This window comes from Falco cherrug, chromosome 3 (genome assembly GCF_023634085.1).
Source record: "Falco cherrug isolate bFalChe1 chromosome 3, bFalChe1.pri, whole genome shotgun sequence".
Lineage (NCBI taxonomy): Eukaryota > Metazoa > Chordata > Aves > Falconiformes > Falconidae > Falco > Falco cherrug.
Genome location: NC_073699.1, coordinates 62,783,685 through 62,805,678, shown reverse-complemented (window position 1 = coordinate 62,805,678; position 21,994 = coordinate 62,783,685). Strand labels below are relative to the sequence as shown.

The following is a 21,994-nucleotide window of genomic DNA, read 5'->3' as shown; positions in this document are numbered from 1 at the left end:
TTATACACCCTGGGTGTACCTGGAAACTCACAGAGGCATCAGAGGGATTGCTACAGCCACTTATCTGAAAAGAAGGCATCAAGGAAGCACTAAATCAAGTGCAACTCTACGTTTCTGTATCAGTCTTTCATTAAGAGACAGTAAATGCTTCAGAGCACTGAAGAAATCACAGAAAGTGTAAGACTGTTCAAAATATTCTTAAAAGTGAGAAGAAAAATGTATTTACTAAAAGGAACACTGGGTGGCAATTATTTAAATGCAGTTTGTTATGCAGTCTTTCAAGTGCCAAAAGCTTGTGTTTCCCCTCCCAGTGCTATTTCATCTATAGGGACAATCTACATCAGTATGAACTTGAAGTTCAGTTCTGTTAAACAAACAAAAGCCATCAGAATTTACATGAAAAAAGGATGGTTGGTTGTTTTTTTGTGCTCCCCCTCCACCCTAAAAGGTTTTGAGATTTCTATGTTTCTTTCAAATGTTAAGTCAAAGAAAGATCAACTATACAATCTGAACCAGAATTACTGTCTTGTAGTTCCCATCTGTTTTCCTTCATGGAAATATTTTCAAAGGATAAAAGCAAAACAGTTTCAATAGCTACTGTTCTGCATTAAGTCATACTCACAGGCCAGTAGACTCAATGAATAAAAGGATCTGAAAGTCATCTTAAGTTACAGTTGATCCTTAACAGAATTTTCCTGCTTGTTTATACAACAGTGACTAGGTTGCACAGCATCACGTGTAACAGTAGTGTACAAGGTTCTTAAGTTTTTCTCCTTCAGCTGTGCTTATCTTGTACACATCAAGGATTTTCTTAGTTCAGTTTTAATATTAGGCAATTAAATGATTGGGGAAAGCAGACAATAAGAGACATAAATACTTTTCAGAGCATCTTCCCATTTAGAAAGCAGAAGACTTTTTTTTTTGTTAAAGAAACCCCACCAAAAACTCTTTAACCATACCTTCATAGATTATGAACAGGTTATTTTTGTCCTTTATATAAATTATTATGTTCTTCTGCATCTTAGGTTCATAGTTCGTATAAGACGACAAAAAAAGAAGTTTATCTTTGCAAAGGCTGGTGTATGTTAGAAGTGCTTAATATCTTGTTCATCTCTCTCTCCTAGAGAATGAATTGGACAAATACAGCAAGCTCAGAACAGGCAGAAGATAACACCAGAAGTCTGTGTTGTAATTCAAACATCCAGTGAGTCAAAGGATGACAAAACCCCAATCTTGTTACAGAATTCATTAGACTCGCCCTGTTCTTATGAATCTTTAAGCCCATGAGATGTGCCAGGATATAATCCAACCACAAACTCTTGAAGGCTGGTTTAACTCGCCTAGACTTTCCATGGCAACCTATTGCACTTTACAAGAACATCAGTGGTCATGTGTGCACACAGACACATGCATACACCTATCTGAAAAAGCATCATTTAGAATAGAAAAGTATTCTTTCATCAACATGAAATGAATTCAAATGTGAAATATGCATGAGCGCTCTATTTCAAGAAAAAAAACCACAACTTGTTTGTGTTGTAGCTTAGTCTTCCATATGTAAGTTCAAGAAAACAAAGACGATTATGAAGGCACTGCCTAACACCATGCAGTGCATTCTGCATTTTTTTCAAGATCCAGAATGACCAGCTCTCCATAATTAACAGAACTGTAGCATAAGAGTTGGTAACATCTCCAGCAACATTCATGACAGTTTTTAATAAAAGGTTAGAGTTGCTTAATATAAATTACACTTGCACAGAAGAATAAAGATCCATGATCATCAACACTTTTGACACACTAACATAGCCTTCATTCTTCATGATGCAGAATCCTTTTTAATCCACACATGACAAGTTAAATACAGAGCATATTACATGTATCAAAAATTAATTGTTTTCAAATAATTAAAAAAAAAAAAAAAGAGGCCTTGAGGGTGGGGAAATGACACCCACAGAAAGCAAGGGCTCAATTTATTGTCAGATTTTTATTACAGATGTTTTTCAGCCTGTTCCTTACCTCCATTGCATATACTAACCCAAGGCACAGAAAGAACTTTCTCCTTTTCTGCAGCTTCTGAAGACCAACTAGATGATTTGCTTGAACTGATTGCTGAGAAAAGCTTCATTTTTGCCCTTTCTAAGAATGAAGTCATCCTAAAAAAACAGCCAAAATTGTATTGCCTATCATTGATAAAACAAAAGGCCTTTAAGGTTTTTTTGCTTATTTTAAATACTTGGGGAGGAAAAAAACATCCCACCCTTCCTATTTTTAAACAGCTTTATAACCTCCAAAATGCATGTTGTTCCCACGTGGTGTAAATTCTTGGCTAAAAGTTAAGAATAACAGCATAGAAATTAAAATACAACCTGGATTTGACTTGCTAAGTAATGGTATTTTAGGAAAGACTTGATTTATTATTCTTGAAACCTAACATTAAATTCTTTATATAAACACTTTTATTTATAATTCTTCAAACTTAAGTTTAAGAATAAACAAATGTAAAATGAGAAAGCAATTCAAGTTTGACTTCAAAAAGACATCAGTTAAGATCTTCCACTACAGGTGACTGATGTTATGCCTTATGTTACCGACATTAATTGGCAGTTTTTTTTCAGTCTTTTGCATGTCAACACAGAAAAAGAAAAAAAAAAATCTATTCTAGTCCCAAACAGCATGTCCTTCCTTCTTCATACAGCTTATCTAGTGAGGCTTTGAGTCCTTAAACTTTTAATTAATATTCATGTGCAGACAAATCACGAGAGACAGGAGTTTCACATAGAGCTACGCAGTGCTACAGAGATAATATGAAATACTGCTGGTCAGTATTTACCTAACATGCTCATCCACTTTTGGAAAAGGCATAAATACAACATGCACAGGCCAGGTATGAGGCTGCCTTTCTTCCAGACCCTGCACTCCTGCGTATTTTAAAAGCAAACAAACCAACCACCCAGCCTTATTGTTTTATGATATCATCAATCAGAAGAAAACATGCAAAGTGTTAAAAAAACTAAACCAGTTGTAAGACAAAGCTTATGCCCATAAAGTGAAAGATGTGTTGATGACTGTAGCACAACAAACACCTCACAGGGTGGAACAACTATGCAAGGCTGTAAATCTTAACCACAACTGGATGATTTTAACTATCTACAGAAGCCTGGTTTTATTAAGAACATAGTAAGTAATAACTATTGGTATTTTCTATCTCTAAAAATAGATCTGCATCTTCAGTGAAAGACAGCTTTAAATCTCTCCGGGACCATGGTGACAGTCAATGGGCTGAACAACATCTGCTCTGTTTTACTAACCTGTTCAATTCATTAAGTGTCTACTCAAAGAAGAGCCTCTTACTAGACATTACGAAAGATCCAAACCACACAGAACTTAAGAAATTACTGAAAGGTATAGTGGTCAAGACTTCCCCAATGCAAAATAGTAACTCAGAAGTTTCTATCCATTCTAGCAGAGGGTAAGCGACAGCTCTGTTATCTTACTTGCATCATTTTGTTTCTCTACTATTATTCAGAGGTTCGTGGAGAAGAACCATTTTTTCACCTTTCAGCAAGAGCACAAAGTTTCTAGAACAGTCTATCAAATAAGTTAAAGTAAGCAGAGTGAGGGCCAGGTTCCCCCACCCCCAGCTCAGCCACACTGTTGGATTAAAAAGAAAAGAAGATAGATTTTTTTAAAAAAATTAATTCAACTTTCTAAGCTCAATTGGTATCCAACTTGAAAAGTAAGTTGAAGGAAGCCATGATTTCAGGGGAAAAAAACCCCAACCAACAACAAAAACACCCCCACCCCCAGTATGTATTTCCCCAAATTTGTATAGCTTCACTGTGTCAAAGATGCTAAAATGAAAAAAAACCAAAAAGGCAACAACCAGACAAACAAAAAAACCCACCACAATGTAACTATGATTTATACAATTATCTTGGAGGTTGAAAAAAATATCCTAAGATTCTGTTAAGGAATGCCAAAGGGCTGGCAACGTAAGAAACACTGGGTGTGGGGCTGGCCAGTGGAAAGGGATGAACATGGAAACAAAGTTTCAAAATGTACTTCTAAACTGGGAAAAGAAAAGGCATGGAGAAAGGGAAAACAAATGTGCAAATCTGGAAGTTTTACGTGCTCTTCAAAATTTCTGCAGTTGAGAAGTTGTAATGGTAATGGAAGCTTAAAATGACAAAGATACTAGCATAGCTTGCTTAATTAAGACACTATGTTACAATAAGCATTTGTGGAATACACACCAATATATAAAACTTGCCTAATAACTGAAAGTTCATATTGCCTAAGTAACAGCTGCAGAACCCATCCTTGCACAGCAGTTGGAGTGTCCCAGCACTGCTACACTAATAAAAAGTGTATTTTTTCTAAAATATTTATTAAAAAAATAAGCAAAATTAATCAAAGAAAGGAAAGTAGTTAGAACAGCTAAATGTGGGCTAAATGCAATGTCGGCAATCTACAGAATGAAGAAGAGCTAAGTGTTTTAAATCAGGGATTGCTTTCAGTACACTTAAAAAACACCCCAAAGTTAAGAACTAATTCTAATAGGTCCTGATGACTTCTGTCTACTGGTTTCCTTATTTGTAAGGAGTACATATACCACTTCATACAATGCCATAAGCTACAACAAAAGCAGAAGACTGTTTGGAAAGATACACAAATGATGCAAAGGATTAGGGATTATAAAACCCATTTACTTTATTACATTGGTCAGTATTTGCAGCCCATTATTTCAAACTCCTGAAAATATCGGATTCTACCAATTATATATCCATTACCTACACGCTAGAACTACCTGGCTGTGCGGGATCCTAAATCCATCAGCACAAACCAACAAGTTTTTCTGTAACAACGGGATAGGCATATACCGGATGCGACACCCTGGAATACAAGCGAAGGTTACAGACCAGGGAGAGCATCACCTCTGATGCTAACAGAAATACACCCCAAGCACACAGCCTTATGCAGGCACATGGGAAGTATCAGCACATCAAGCTAAACTAAATTTGGGTATTTATCAATAAGCATGAGTTGGCACTATATAAAAATTAAAATTGAAGTTATTTCTTAAATAAAATATATTCAGTTTAGTTTTAATACTAGAAATTGGTTTGAGGATGAAAAACTTATGGCTTTACTGATACAGCACAGAGACTGCAATTTTAGTCTAAATGCCACTGTCAGAGCAGAAGTCTTTTTTGCAACAGTTTAATCCTGACAATGGTCAACAGGCATGTAGTTAAGAAAATAAAACCACGGTAAAGCATTACTTCTGTTATACTCCTCTGAGCTTTCAGGGGTCTACTGCTTAGGAACTCCCCAAGCTTGACAAGGCATCTTTGTATCCGATTTCCATGAATTCAGGGAAGCTATGTTTCTTCTTATGTTTTATACGCTTTTGTACATAAACATAACCAAACATGTCTAAATTTCACTATCAAGTCAATACTTAATATCATGCAAGCAGCTACAGTACCTTTTAAGTGAAGAAAATCACTATCTCCCTATTTTCTCTCCTTCAATCCCTATATCATTACTTTCAGTTTCTGTTGAACAGGAAAGCTTTCACGCCCAGTACTTTCAGTTTCAGCTTAGCAGGGAAGTACATAAGAATGAGTTATACTTGAGAGTTATCTGAAGTTAGGATAGCAACCAGGAGTCTGGGGAAATGGAAAAAACCAGGAGGCAGGGGAGAGTAGAAGACAACAGCTGTCTAGGAAAAAAGATTATGTCTATCTATGACTTCAACATTACATGAGCCTTAATTACACCACAATGGTTAGCACTTTTTTTAAGCCAATCCCACTTCCCCCCACTGACTCCCAAAATACGAGCTTAATATATGAGACTGGAAATGAGCATTTAAATTGCTTCTGTAAAGTGATTTGCAATGTTTGTACAGTTTCTAGGAAATAAGCATCTAAAACAGTCTTGTAGAAGACTGTGTTTGCAGTTCCCTGGAAAAAGAAAAACAAAAACAAAAAGACCAAACAGGAAACAATACAGAAACCAAAGCTACAAGACTGACCAAGCCCTGTAAATCTGTGCAATAAATATGTATGCTTAAAAACAGCATTTAAAATTTTTTCTCATTTCAGGCTCAGCAAAAGCATCCTAAGAACTCTGCACAGATTAACATTGTCGCTTATAAAAGTAAAAGATTTTTTTAAAAAAATGCAAATAATAACAGAGCACAGTAATCAATCCAAGGTTTCCAGTCCTTTCTGCCCTTTTTGAAGTGGACATTAAGCAAGAAACAGGCAATTGCAGTGGAAAGCAAGTTTCCATTTTATATAAGTTCATAAGAGGAAAAACAAACCCTAACTGTGTCTGCTGTTATTCCAGCGTACCATTAAAGCCCCTACATGACAGTTACAGCCACCTGATACAGATACACGTATTTATGTGGGAGGCACACACAGAGAACTGATCCCAAGGACTTACTGCACACCCCCTTTCTCACAATTACTGGTTATGACAAAACACATTAAGTGTTTCCAAATGTAGGCTAGGGGGAGTGTCAAAACATCATGTGCACCGGGAGACATTAGTTGGGGGAAAGCTGTGACAGGCAAGAACATGTTCTTAGAGAGTATTTACCAACATACACTAAAAAAAGCCTTAGAGACTTTATAATATTTTGGTAACTTACATGCACAGCTCATCACAAAGCTAATTGTTTTCATTTGACATAATAAAAGGAGAATTGGTGTGCTTTTAAGGAAAGGTCATTTTCCAACATTTATAGAAGCTTCTCTTCTAATACACTACTTATTTAGAGACTCTAGAGATTATATTAGTGTTCTTATACTTGTGTATTTGTTTGTATACCCTTTGATATCTAATAGTAGCTCTTTAAAACGTACACTGTGTTTTCCTCTAAAAATTTCTACAATACCCTCTAAACTTGCCCCAGTTCATGTACCAGACATACAAGGACAAACCAAAATTAAGCTATTATTTACAGACTTGTATTTAAAAGAACAAACAAAGCCTACATCAATGCTGTTGCTCAACTTTGTTTATTATGTTGACTGTGTTCTGCTGTCACTGTATTCACCATTTCCCCTCTGCTATGCATTTCCTCCATGTTGATCTACAAAAATATCCCTCCTCTCTCTAGCAAAGGTATGCTTTTTAGTTGCACTCTCTAAGGAAGACCTTAGGAACAGTGATACAGTTATTTACCATCAGAAATCCTATAAAATATCAAGCTGATAATATTCTTTATTCTAAAGGACCTTTGTATACATCCTAAATCTTTTCCTCTATGCAAGACTGAAACAGACTACGTTGTACAATGCAGTTTTGCTTTACTCATCTGACAAACCCTTCCCCATTCTAAATATTATTCTTTTATTTAGAGCAGCATTTCCACTTCTTTGCAAACAGCATCACAAAGCACCTGCAGCTCTTCCTACATGCAAATCAAACATTAATGTCAGGCCCTGATCTGCCAGGGCTGAAACAATAATCCAGCGTTTCCTCCCTGCGATATGGGGATCAAGAGAGTATTCTGTGATCAGGACACAGATTTAATACAAAATTCAATGCAGAGGGTCTTAGGAGTTTTGAGTTTCTTTCAGATGCCAAGGGTCAGAGACGGTTTATTTTTCAAATTGTATTTTTTCTGAACAGATGTTTACTGCTCTGGTTTGCTATGACAACCACCCATGTTATAGACTACACACAGTATCTATTTGTTAGGATCCTTTTGTTCAAGCAATTACATCGCTCTCTAGAGGAAGACTACCAACCAGTATCTTTGCTTTCTTGTAGCCATACTGGTCAAAACACACTTTCAGAGGTTACAGGAAGAAAAACCTTTTTAAAATATGCTTTTTTAATGGAATATTACTGTAACAGTTGAAGTATCAGAAGCAATGTTTTACAAAGAATATTACTAATTCCATGGACTAGGAATTACATCTTCTTCCTCTTACTGGCCCTACTGGTATCCTACAGGCCGGTATTTCATGGGAAATAATAAAGCCCATAATTTGTTTTTTAGACTTGGAGCACTACAGTTCTGGCAAACATTGCTTAGACCTTTTGTGCACTGCCATATTTCGTATTTTCTCCTCCCCTCACCTACCAACAGGAATGAAGGAATCCAATAGCATGGAAATACAGCTTTATAAAGACAGACGTAGGACTGCCTGAAACCTGGAAGGCACGGAGATACCCACCAAAACTCCACACCATGCAACTTTCTGAAAAAACTCAAAGCAATCTAATGCAAAAGCAAATCAGTATTTTCACACTAACAGAACACAGAGATTATGACCATTTCACTAAGAGGCCAAATAAGCCCTCTGCTCAGACCATAAAAAAAAAAAAAAAAAAAAAAAAAAAAAAAAGCCCTGCAGTATGACTGTTCTGTTTCCTGCAGGAAATGAGATGCTTGTATTAGATACCCCTGTGGTTTTCATACTGTAAATGTATCAGCTGGTACAAATCCTCCGAGAGGACTATTAACTAATGCTTAGAAGGAGCAGTGGCAACAGCAGACCACACGTAGCACCTCAGAGAAGAGGGGACAAAAGCTGACAAGCCATCCCTAAAAAATTCGAGGGCCAGCAGCTGAAAAACACATCTTCTAGTAGAGGCGATGTCTGCAAGGAACAGACATACCCACACCCGCTTTATTTCCCCTTACACCGCTCACTCCTTTCTTAAATAAGGAGCCTATTGCTCATCAACACTCCTCACTCGGGAGCCACAAGCCCATACTACCGCCGCTCATTAAACCACCCCTGGTTAAGCACGGCAGCGGTGGATCATCCACCGGCTAACACATCTTATGCATGGCCATTTTCCCTCCTTTCTACTATGGTTTTGTTTGCTGGGTTTTTTTGTTGTTGTTGTTGTTGTTGTTGTTGGTTTTTTTTAACGTTTCCGAGTCGCTCGGGCGCTAACACCCCCCGGCCGAGGCGGCCCCCGCTCGGGGCCCAGCGCCTCGCCCCCGGAAGACCCCGCTGCTCCCCCACCGCACCGCTCCCGCCCGGCGGCCTGGGTGGAGCCGCTCGCCCTCGCAGGACAAGCGCCGATGGCGTTCTCCATTGCAAACCCACTGCTAGGGCCAGAAGGGGGAAGGAGAGAAGAAGGGGAGGAGGAAGGGAAAGAAGGTGTAAACCTGTCTGGGAAGAGCCCGGGGACGGAGGCGGCCGGGGGCGGGAGGGCAGCCCGGGGGGCGCAGCGGAGAGACAAAGGAGGGATGGAGGGCGCCCAAGAAAAACGGGGGAAGCCGGGGAGGGGGCGCTGCACGGGAGCCCCGCGGCACCTGCCCGCCCCGGCACACGCCCCGCGCACACACACGGCTCCGTGCACACACACGTACCCAGCAGCAGCAGGCGGTGCGTCTGCTTGTACTCCCGCTTCTGCTCCTTGAGCGCCCGGTCGATGCTCTTGCTGACTTTCCTCGCCTCCTTCTCCGCCTCCCGCTCCTCCAGGCGCAGCTTCTCCCAGGTTCTCTGCAGCGCCGGCGGCTGGTGCAGCGCCTGCTGTCGCGCCGCCTTCCCCCCGCCGCCCGGGCCGCCGGCCTTGGGCAGCGGCGGCCGCTCGGGGGCCGCCCCGTTACCGCCGCCGTTCTGCAGGAGCAGCGGCGGCCCGTCCGCCTCCCCGCCGGGTTTACTGCCGGGCCGGAGCGGGGCGCCGAGCGGCTGCGGGGCGGCGTGAGGCTCCGCCGGCGCTTCGGGCTCCGAGGCGGCGCCGGCGCTGGAGATGGAGCCGCCGCCACCGCCGGCGTCGCCGAAGAGCCGCGGGCGCAGGCTGTAGCAGAGCCCCATGGCTCGGTGCCCCCGCCGGGGACGGGCTCTGGCGCGGCGGGGTTGGCCTCAGCGCTTCCCGCCGGCCCTACGCGCCGGGAAGGCGGCGGCGGGCGGGGAAGGGGCGCCGCGGAGCCCCTCACGGCCCCGCTGGGCCATCTTGCATTTTCCTCCCCGGGCGGCGGCAACGGCTCCTCAGCGCCGATCACCTGACACCGAGCTGCCACCGCCGGGTCCACTTTACCGTAAATACCCCAGCGCCAGCCCACCGCGCAGCGCCGGGCGCCGGCGGGGGAAGGGCGGGGGCACGCCGCCCGCCCCGCCACACAGGCGCACGCACGTTCGCAGCTCCCTCCCCACAACCGGCTCCGCCGTCCCCTCACGCCACCCCGCCCGGTGGGCGCCTGCCCGCGTCGGAGGGGCGAGCGTGTCCCGGGCTGTGGCGGAGCGGGCAGGTTCCCGCGCCGCGCGCAGGCGGGGAGACCCTCGCCCCCCCGCTGCCCGCACCACCCGCCCGCCTCGCCTCCTCCCTGCAGGGGCCGCCGGGCCGCCTGCGTGAGGCGCGGGAGCTGCGCACCAAGCCCCGGCGGCACGGGGTGGCCGCCCGCGGAGGGGCAGCCCAGGCCTAAGCCCCCGACGGGCAGCCTTTACCCCGGCACCCTCGGGGAGAAGCCGAGGCCTCGGCCTCTCGCAGAGGGGACCCCTGAGGGTGGCGGCAGCCCGGGGAGAGGCCGAGGCAGCCCCCGCCAGCCTGCCGTCCTCACAGCTACAACAGGGATTTCAGCCCCTGTACACACAGGCGGCTCCTCGCCCACATGCTGACTAACGGTGCTGTGGGAGGAATGCTTTGGGTGCAACGGCAGGAGAAAATGACAGGCGATGCTGGGGTTTGCTGGCTCTCAGCGTTGGCAACACTAGTACTCCGGCAGCGCGCTGCTGTGGGCCATGGAGGGAAGGCTGGTGCTTGGAGTCAGCCTGTTCAGAGGCAGCGGCAGCCCGCCCTCCTCACAAGAGGTCCTGGACAAATTCAGGCTACTCTGAATGTGTCTCGAATGGGCTCTCCTGCTTCATCCATCTCCATGTTCTTCATCATCTCAGCAGTCTTTTTTGGGGGGGCATGTGGCTGCTGGATGAAACGGTGTGTCCTTCAGTCTTAAAGCAAAGGTTGTGCCATATGTTCACAGTTATGATTGACGTATACCTTAGCATAGTTTAGAGTCTTACTTCAGTAATATCCACTGCATTCATCAACCTCTTTATTCACGCAGCGTCTCTTCAGATTCTGCAATGACCCTGTTGTATTAGGTCGTTGGTTTTGTCTCCCAGGTTTTTCCAGTGACCAGTACTATATTAATAGATGCTGCTATTTATACACCGCTGTATGAAGAAATGAAGGGAGGTGCAAGTCCTATGTTTCTTTATGGTGAATGAATTAAAGCAAATTTGCCACAGTTTTTAGTTTCTGGATGTGGGAACCAGAATTGGTTTTGTGACAGATCTATTCATGTCAAATGCTTTAGCGAATGTCCTTTAAAATATGTGTTTACCAGGCAGTGAGTTGTGCACTAACATTCACTGGGAAAGAAACCTAACACCCTGCATTAGCATGAAATAAATAGATGCCTTTTAACTGAAAGCATCAACTGTCTGTGATTGCACCGCACAAAGGAAATTTTGCCAGTGAAAATACTAGCAGGATCCAGCACACTGTAGATGTTGTTCACTTATACTCTTCAAAACGCTTACCAACTATTTGGACAGATGCCTTGGCTCCGAGAAGAGCATCCAATAGCTGTTGCTTCACTGTATGGTTTAATACATGATTATATAGTGTCCTGGTTGCAACGTTCTTGCAAAATGTATAAGCAGTTGCATCACAGCAGAGGATGTTTCACCACATTTGCAGCACTGCTGTGTCTTGACTGAAAGCTTTTATGGGTGATGAGGATATACCATCTCTTCGGTTGTGAGTGAACAATTTGAACTTTCAGCTGAAAACAGAGCAGGAATTTGGATAAGCAGAATCTAAATGTTCAATCTGGACTGAATAGCCGAGATCACGGGATTAGTGGCTGTACACTTTTCAGTGTAATTGTATCTTGTAAGAGAATTTGCTACTCATTCAACAATTACAGTAAAAAACATGAAAAAAATACCAAAGTAATGGTGAAAGTTAGGAAGTTACTATTTGGGGCCCAAATGTCAATGCGCATACTTAGTTTTGTGAAGGTGTTTCTTAGAGCTCGGTACACACAACAACATTTGCAGAATCATGAGCTGCTATCCAAATAGTAAGAGAAATGCCGTAAGATGGCCAAATTAGTTCAGATTACATAAAATATCTCCTAATAAAGTGTTCCTGGGCATGTAAAGCATATGCTTAGTGAGTAACAAGGAAGGTGAGTGATATATTCAGGGTTACAGAGGAGGCCTGGCAGAATATGCACTGTAAAATGACATGCTTTATGAATAACTTTGAAATAGCAGCCAATGTAATAACAACTATGGATAGGTATCATCCCTGAAAAACAGACCACTCAGCCAAACACCGATGTAGATACTCTACCTTATAAAATGCCAAACCAAGTATGTCCATTGAACGATCCTTCAGTGACCTACAAGAGCAAATTTGGACTTGAGGGAGAAGTATTTTTACTTTTGGTTTTATAACTTCTAATAAAGAACAATAAGCAGCCTGTCTTCTTTCTTTCCCCAGAGAAATTGTGATCATCACTACTTCTGGATTGCTGTGGACTGGGATTTTCAAGAATCTAAAGTGAGAAAGTCAGTATGATGCAGTTTTCTGATACAAATACTCCTTGGAGAATCTTTCATGGAACAGTGTTCAACATTTTCTAAGGTTAGTCATCCAAATCAGAGCTTAACGACTGGCTTATTTTTTCCATGATACAAATGATGAAACCTATGATTCTCATTATGTTAGCTGAAATTAGAATCATAGAATCATAGAACAGCCCGTGTTCATAGAACAACTGATGATAAAAGACCCTGAAAGATATCCCTTGAAAGATCATTTGGTCCAACCTTTCATGAGAAAGGTAGCCTAGATGATATTATCTAGCACCTTGTCCATTTGCATCTTGAAAACCTCCAGCAATGGGGACTCTGCCACGTTCTTGGGGAAATTGTTCTAGTGAATGATTGCTCTCACTGTAAAAAATGTTTCTTATATCAAGATGAAATCTCTTCTGGTACAATTTGCACTCGCAGCCCCTTGTCTTCTCCATGTAGTTCCTTGTGGTTCTCTTCCTCTTTGTATCTGCCCTTTAAGTACAAGAATACTGTCATGAGGTCCCTCTCAAGCCTTCTCTTCTCCAGGGAGAAGAGAAGGTGCCTCCTGAGCCTTCCCCATGGAGAAGAGACCTCCTTCAAACTCCTCATGGGCCAGGTTCTTCAGCCCTTTGGTCATCTTTGTCGCCCTCTTTTGGACCTTATTCAGTCTGTCCACATCTTTTTTGAATTTAAGCTGGTTTTTGATTCTTGCTTTTGATGTATAGTTCCACCTAAGAAATAAGGAATTCGATGTGGTTTCCAATCATATGCAGCAGCTAGGTATGCCCACAAGATGGCTCTACTTACTTCAAGGAGTAATACAATTTAATAAGTAAATCTATAAATATTTTTGCTATGAAGAAGCGTTTTTACTGTTTGAATTTTATGCATTTCTTGAAGACTTATATGCAAATACTTTGTAATCTTTTTCTGGTCTTATAATAATTTTGATTTAACAATAGACTCCTATACTATGTAGCTTTTTGAGATTCATAGTGTTCCAAATTTTAACCAAGAGATGAGTGTTTGTGAGCAAACTCAAACAAATGTAGTAACTGCAGTTGCCTTGAAAATGTAACTGTGTGGATGAAAGAGACCCTAGTTAAATGGATATGTAAGAAGTTTGATTAAGCAAGAATCTTAAAGGCAAGGAGATTTCCTGGGGCTGGACATCTGTTTGTCTTCTTGTTGTTCTGATTAATCCCTGTAATAAGGTGAATAAGTTTATCCATATTCTGACTACAGGTTTGCTTTATTGTTTTTCTGTATCTTGGTCAGAATAATACTATGAATTCAGAAACTATAAATTCAGAGCCGACACTGGAATATTTCACCATCCCTGGAGCTGTTTAAAAAACATGTAGATGTGGTGCTTAGCGACATAGTTTAGTGGTGGACTTGGCAGTCCTGGGTTAACAGTCGGACTTGATGATCTCAAAAGTCTTTTCCAACCTAAATAACTCTATGAGTCTATGATTCTATATTAGTTCTAAATGATTTTGATATTTTTTTCCTCAAGATTTTTCAGGACCTCAGTGAGGGTTAGTGAAAATGTTACAAGGTTTTTGGGCGTATTAAGGAGGAAAGCAACACAATAGAAGAAAAAAAAAACCCAACAACAAAAATCCCCACCAGAGAAATGTTCTGTGTCAAACACTAGGTATTTGCAAAACTTCTGAGGTTAATTTTCGTCGTGGATAAACGGTCTAGGATGTACTCAGCTTCCATCAGATGATGAACATCTCTTACCTTCTTTGAAAGGCATTTGTCAAAACCTATTTGCTTCTTGTGGGATGAATACTATTATTTTTGTTCTTAAGGTTTATAATAAGCACTAAACTGTATACATAGTGTGCCTTTACCTCCCTAGTGTATCACTGCTGGTACGTGGGAAAAGGAAAATACTGTTCTTTGATACATGCTTTGCTCCCTAGAGGCTGGAATCTATGTTGCTGATAGAAAGCCTACCAGTAGGCTCAGCTACACTAACAAATCTTGTCTGTGTGAAATGCATGGAGATTAAATCAGCCTCCTGACTTCCTGAATATCTCAGGAAGTCCAAAGACAGAAGACTAGAATAAAACTGTATCTTTTTCCTTGGTCTTGTCTTTGATAGATACCCTAAACCTGCAGTGTAGTTTCCTTCCTTGGGGCTTGAAAAGCTTTGTATTTCTGTATTGTGTGTGAATGCACTAGCTGCCTTTCCTCTCCAAGCAATTTACAGCATACCCCAGGATTTATAACTTCTCCATCCTATAGTGTCTCCTTCCCAACAAAATCTACAGAGCTATGATCTCCAGAAGGAAAAATTAGCTTCACAATTTACCTTGATATTAGTATTTTAAATACTACTAGTTTAGGGAGTCAATTTTAACTGGTAAATTGATGCACTCACCTGGTGCTTCCTAGACCTGTGGAAATCTCAGCTACATGAATCCCACAAATTATTTTAAGCTCATTCTTTACAGCTTCTGCTTTGTTTCACTGATAGATAAATAAATAAAAAAACATATAGGCAAATTATTGTGGAGTACAGTGAGCCCCTTCTGTAACACACAGAGACACAATAAATATAATATAATGCCTCTGTTTTCACAGAATAACTCCAACCTTCACCACCAATTTTATATGCCACTTTTACTAGTTGCTTGAAGATTCTTAAAGTGGGACCAAAATAAGGCTTACAGTGGGAATTCAGTTGCAAATGTAATAGTTGTAGAACAACAGTTATCCAGATCTAATTTTATCAAATCATCTATCACTCATCACCATGGTATTATTTTGTGCCTTGTCATATCTGTTGGTGATAACAGTAAAACAATTTGCCACTTCTTTTTGGAGAGCCTCTTTCATATAAATACTGTAAACAATTTGGCAGCTCTTAAAGCGAGATTTTTATTTGTTACCGATGATAAAAGAATGAAGGATTTAGGTTTTTTAAAAGTGGGATCATTAATGCAACCTGTATTAAAGTTGCCTTGTATGTCCTATTATTAGACTACTTTACATTAGACTATTTTTCTTTCCTTAAAACTGTACAAAATGGGATTTGGGCAAAATTTCATCTGCTAAAGTCTGTTTTTGTTTGTTTTAACTTCCAAAACACCGTAGTCATTTTCACAAGGAATTTAGTGAGAAATATACTATTGCAATGTAAAAACCTCTTGTTGACTTTCAGAAGAACTAATAGTTTCTCATTCTCGCATCAGTTATGATAGATTATTTTGCTTTAAGAGTGATTACCAGTATATAGAAGACATTTTAAGCAATGTCAGAGTAGACAAGCTTAAGGGAATTTACTGCAAGTACCAAAATAAGATAAAGTAGGTCAGCTTGCTTGAAAACTAGGTTCTTAGCAAATGAAGTAGGAGAACATTTAGAAAGAGATTTAAAATGCAAATTGTGGGATAAGGTAATTTTCTGAGGTACTGTATAAAACAGGGCAGGGTAGAAGCAAAGCAAAGCAAATTGGAGTTTTTGTATGCTTATCAGATAACATATTGCGCTATTGTCAGAGGCATAACTGTTGATTTCTCTGTAGCCTTTAGTTTGTTGCTACCTTTAAAGGAAGGAATTGAATGATAAATTTACAAGGCTTCTGGTGATCTCTTCTAAATATCTTTGTAAAGAACTCTCTAAAAAGTCTGTTGAGCTGTGTTTGAATCAGGGATTTGTAATATTTTTTGTTTTATGAATATGGTTTTTGCTCTGATAAAATCTGATTGAATCTGACCAAATTGTAACACCTTAAAAACTGTAACTTGCACAATCTGAAACACAGAGCAGAAAGTCATCACAGCTTTCTTCTACGATGAGGAACAGTCCTACATGTTAACAGACCTGATCTAGGTGGAGGGAAAGAATGTGGCTTCAGGAACACTTCTATTAAAAGACTCTGATCCTGTTTTGCATGTGAATAATGTATGTATCTATCGTGTACCAATTTCTTTTAAGTCAGGGAAGCGTGCTTTATCTGTGCAACCTCATTTCATTCCCATATAAATATTCATCATGATGCAGTCTTCACCTTCACACAAACAACTTCTCCAGACTAAGCGGTTTGTTTTGGGGACTCTGCTCTTGATGTGAACTGCCAGCAGAGCTGTAAAAGAAGTCTCAGCTAGCTATAGGGACTTCCGGAACTTTCTGAGTAACTGGAAAAAAATCTTTTATTTTAGAAGATATTTTTAGGTCTGTGCTTTAATATAAAAACTAAAGTAAAGCAAGAGAACAGAAAACTGAAATAAGCTGATGCATAAATGGAGCTCATCATACAAACTTAACTTTCATTTTAATACTAAACAAATTAGCCTTTCCATTTGAACTAAGAATCAACTTAAACAATATATTGAATAACAGAATCAGAGAGAAGTCTTGTTTAGAAGGGAACTCTGGGTGTCATAGTTCAAATTTGCTTTTTGGAGGCTAAGAAAAAGAGGGGACTGCAATATAAGCAGGAATAGACAATAAAATTTGTTTCATAAAATAATTCGTTCCTGCAATACATTTTTTTTCAGTTAAAACTGACAAAATTGTTAAAATCAGAATATTCAATAAAAAAATTAAATTAGGCTAAATCAGGATTGACAGTTCCTTCCAAGACTAACCACTTAACAAGGCTGAAAGAGCTTGCACTAGGGAAACCAATGAAAATAGGAAATAATTAATCAATGCTTATTGTAGAAATCAAGTTGAAAGAGCAGGAAGGAATATGAAATGAAGAGCAGCATTTATAAAAATATTTTTAATTTTGATGTTTGTCTTAGGATATAAGTATTGAAGTAGTTTTAACAGAAGATGAGATAAATATTCATTGATCTTTATGGCTAGAAAAATTAGTTGTTGTATCTTTTTACTGAGAAATCCACTCAATGGTGGAAATCCCAGAGCAATTTTTATAACTGTTATAGTAATTTCTTAGTCCTGTGTTTTCTAGATTCCCGGTACTAATTTAGTTTAATTGGCCTGTGCATTAACATGGAAGAAGCTTTCCCATTCCTTTTTTTCCCTTGTCTTACTCTTTTTCGTTTCTTGATTCATTATCAAGGAAATAAATTAGGAACCTGAATTCCCAGCAGCCTTCCCACACTTCTCAGTATTGGCACAGCAGAAAAGTTTGAATACCTCAAGAAGCGTGGCCTCTTCTGCATTTCTCATTGCTGGGAGATGCTGTCCCTTACAAGCAGCTTTATGCCAAACCCAAGATCTAGACCAATACAAGCTTTCCTCTCCTCACAGAATGTAAACAGAGAGGATCATCTGCTTTCCTCATCTTCTGCTTTGCATTCCTTTTCAACCTTCATTTGTTTCTTTGAATAGAAGTACCAGGCAGCTTTCGAGAATAAAAATGTTTAAAGTCAACGTACTACTAAAAATAGCCTGTAAATAGTCATATTGTCTTGTTAATCCTTTGTGCATGCCTGGTTGTTCCTCGGGACAACATACTTTAGCACTGGATTTCTCCAGTTTCTCATGAGGGACAAATATTCAGCCTTACAGAAGATGTCACACAAATTAAATCCTTTAAGTGACAGTTGTTAGTAGCTCTTTTACAGCAAGCTAGAATGAAGCCTTTAATCTTTCAAGTTCTTATCTTAAAGAGGTTCTACCCAGGTGATACAATGGACATATGAAAAGGTTTGGTAGTTAAATCTTCATACTTGTTATTAAATACTTCTGCAACACAAAAGTGCTGTAGAGTCCCTTGTTTCTCTTGAATAGAGTCCCAGTTTCTCTTGAATAGATACCTGCTTATGGCTGAAGTTCATTAGCACAAACTTACATAGCTATTAGTTAATTTTTTTTTTATGTTCTAGTAGCAGAGATGCTGTGAAAATACGGGACATTATTAAGAATATACAAAGGGAGTTTATATTTAGAAAAGAGTAAGAAAATGACAAAACCCCCAAATACACATAAGCAATGTCAGAGGAGCATTTAAGTCCCAACAGACAGTAAATATCATCAATATATAATTGAAAAAACATACATATTTCTACCCTTAAAGATGGCTTTTACACCTTAGTTTTACTTTGCTTTAACTGACAGCATCACTAATTTCTATCTGATTTCTCTTAAGGTATATTAAAAAACTGTGCAGTGACAGACAGAGCTTCTTGGCTGTATAGCAATGGACTTCTGCTATTTGTATAGTAGTTTTTCTCCAGTAGCTGTTATGAGCAATTACAGGTCCAATCTGAGACAGATTTAATTGAACATTAGTTAGATCAGGTCTTACAGTAATACATTGCAAAAAATTGTACCTTTATTCATGCCTCTACTCTTAGAGGGACATGTTTTCGTTCTTAATGTAGAGTGCATAGGTTTCAGCGCTGTTTTCTTGCCCCAGATTATGCAGTTCATCAGGCTAGCAAGACCCTGAAACCAGGGTGTACAGAGAGAAGGTGGTTGAAAAGCATGGTACTTGCGTTGTACAGGCAGGAGTCACCCTTGTATTTCTTTCATTGTGGCTTTCGCAGCCATACTATGCTATCACAGACCTTTTCTCTTCTTTAGTAGTGGTGGGTGGCAAAACTAACATTGGAAGGTGTCTTAGACATTTTTAATTGCGAACACTATAGCCAGGAAAAAAAAAAGAAAAAAAAAAAGAAAAAAAAAAAGAGAGGTGCTAGAAACTCTAGGAGGTTCATCAGGCTATGATTCCTCTCCCCTGATAACGCTTAGTAACTTCTTGTGATGTTAGTGAAGGAATTGCATCTATCACTTCAAGTGGAATGTACTCCCTCTGAGTCATTTATTTTCTTTATTATTAATTTATGCTGATTGAAAAAAATAAAGTTTTGATTACTACTGTTTTTTTCTTTAGGAAGAGTGGTGGCAAGGTAAAATCAGGCTGTTAAAAACACAATTAGGGAACAAAGCATCCACCACCTGCTGTCTGGATTCTGTAGGCAGAGGTGGATCCTAGGGCTTTTCTACCACTTGTGCCTCTGAACAATTTATGAAGCTACCCAGCTGCTTGTATAGATGGTGTGCTTTGGCCAGGCTTGTTTGACATTTGTTCTTGGTTGTGCTTGGGCATGAGGGTGAGATCTGAAGGACAAAACAAGTTAACTATTCCCAGTGCCTGTAGTGCCACCATTCATGGGCCAGACTAGATCTTGTAACAGTGTCTCATATTTGGGATAGACTTCTTCCTGTAGCTGGAGAGATACTGTGCACTCGCTGATCCCTGTCATCAACAATTTTGGTTAAAATCATGTCAGTCTTCTTTTGGAACTGGAAACTACAGGCATCAAGGGTTTTAGGAGTGTTGATGTGTGGAAAGTGCTCTAATTCACTCTCCTGACTTCTGGGAAAAACAACTGGCTGTAGCCTCCAGAGGAGCTACCCAGAGCTCTTTTGCCTTCTTTCTCCATCGTTTTGGGAGTCTGGTGATGCTTGTGGGAAGAGAGTAGCTGAGACTATTTCTATAAGAGACAAGAAGTTCAAGATCCATAAGAAAGACGCAAGAGCATGGGAGAACTCTGCTTTCTCCTGCTCTTTTATGAAAGACAGGCTCATTCTTCCCCCATTTTTTATCCAATATAGTTACTCCAGGCTTCATTGAATTAACCCTTTACTTTGCCCTGCAAAGAACTTTACCTTTAAAGAAGCTGAGATACATGCAAGCTATCAGTACATAGGAGCTGTCAAAAAGTACTGCTCAATTAGATTTTGGATACTGAATGAAGGAGGTGACTATCAGAGTATTTGGCTCCAGATGACTACTCCAAAACACAGGGCCAAAGGAAGAGGAAAGAAAATAGTATATGGAAAGCAAAAGTATCCCGGAAGGTTGTGTGGGTACAGTGGTTTGGGAGGCTGGAATAGATGTGAGGGCTTTGAAAACTGTAAAACTAGTGTTGGCTGTGTAGGTCTCAAGACTAAAGTTATGTCACTCACTGTAAACTTGTAGTGCTATCATATACATACATTGGATATGTTTCTGGAGAGTTAGGAGAGAGCTCAAAATCCCTAGTTTAAAAAATCCTGGGTTTTTAAAGTCCTTTTTACTGGGCTATTGTAAAGCTTGTTGGATGTAATTTGAATCCCGATTGTCAAAGCCAGAATCTTCCATGTGTGATTTTGGTGGGGCAGGGATTTCTAAAATTGCATCATGCTAAGCGGCTGTCCTGGTTTTGGCTGGGATAGAGTTACTTTTCTTCTTTATAGCTGGTACAATGCTGCGTTTTGGATTTAGTGTGAGAATAATGTTGATAACACACTGATGTTGCTAAGTAGCGCTTACTCTAAATCAAAGACTTTTCAGTTTTCCATGCTCTGCCAGTGAGCAGGTGCACAAGAATCTGGGAGGGAGCAGAGCCAGGACAGCTGACCTGAACTAGTTAAAAGGATATTCCACACCACAGCACATCATGCTCAGTATATAAACTGGGGGGAGTCGGCTGGGGCCTGCCGATCACTGCTCGGGGACTGGCTGGGCATTGGTCAGTAGGTGGTGAGCAGCTGTATTGTGCATCAATTCCCCCTGCCGCCCCCCCCCCCCCCCCCCCCCCCCCAGCCCCCTGCCGCCCCCCTTGGGTTCTGGTCTTCTCTTACTCCTTTTCATTACAATTGTTGTTGTAATAATAATAATAAAAATTACAACAACAACAGCAACAATAATATTTTATTTTGTTTCAGTTATGTTGTGGTTTAACCCCAGCCTGCAATCAAGCACCATGCAGCTGTTCACGCACTCCCCCCTCACCCGGAGGGATGGGGAGGAGAATCGGAAAGGAATGTAAAACTCAGGGGTCGAGATAAGAACTATTTAATAGGTAAAGCAAAAGGCTGTGCATGCAAGCAAAGCAAAGCAAGGAATTCATTCACCACTTCCAATGGGCAGGCAGGTGATCAGCCATCCCCAGGAAAGCCGGGCTCCATGATGTGTAACAGTTACTCGAGAAGACAAATGCCATAATGCTGGATGTCCCCCGCTTCCTTCTTCTTCCCCCAGTTTATACACTCAGCATGACATCATATGGTATGGGATACCTCTTTGGCTAGTTCGGGTCACCTGTCCTGGCTGTGTCCCCTCCCAGTTTCCCATGCCCCTCCAGCCCTCTCACTGACAGGGCCCAAGAAACCAAAAAGTCCTTGACTTAGTGTAAACACTACTCAGCAACAGCTAAAACCATCAGTGTGCTATCAACATTGTTCTCATATCAAATCCAAAACACAGCACTGCACCAGATACTAAGAAGGTAATTAACTCTATCCCAGCTGAAACCAGTGATTAAATTGTTCATAACTCAACCCATGATTTTTACCTTTTTTCTGATTCTCCTCCTCATCCTGCTGGGGGAGAGCGGCTGTGTGGTACTTAGTTGCTTGGTGGGGTTAAAGCATGACACTGGCAATAACTACTTTCTATGCTGTTTGTAGTGGTTTCTTCTATTAAATAGTATCAATTCAGA

The 21,994-nt window shown here is 40.7% G+C and overlaps 1 protein-coding gene across 1 annotated transcript in view; it reads right to left on the bottom strand.

The window, feature by feature from the left end:
- GNAL (G protein subunit alpha L) overlaps positions 1–10,070 on the bottom strand; it is a 195,774-nt gene extending 185,704 nt beyond the window's left edge. The window contains exon 1 of the mRNA XM_005432003.4: positions 9,353–10,070. Coding sequence (XP_005432060.2) covers positions 9,353–9,800 — 448 coding nt within the window. The 5' untranslated portion in view covers positions 9,801–10,070. The remainder of the gene's footprint in view (positions 1–9,352) is intronic.
- Between the last annotated feature and the right edge of the window lie 11,924 nt (positions 10,071–21,994).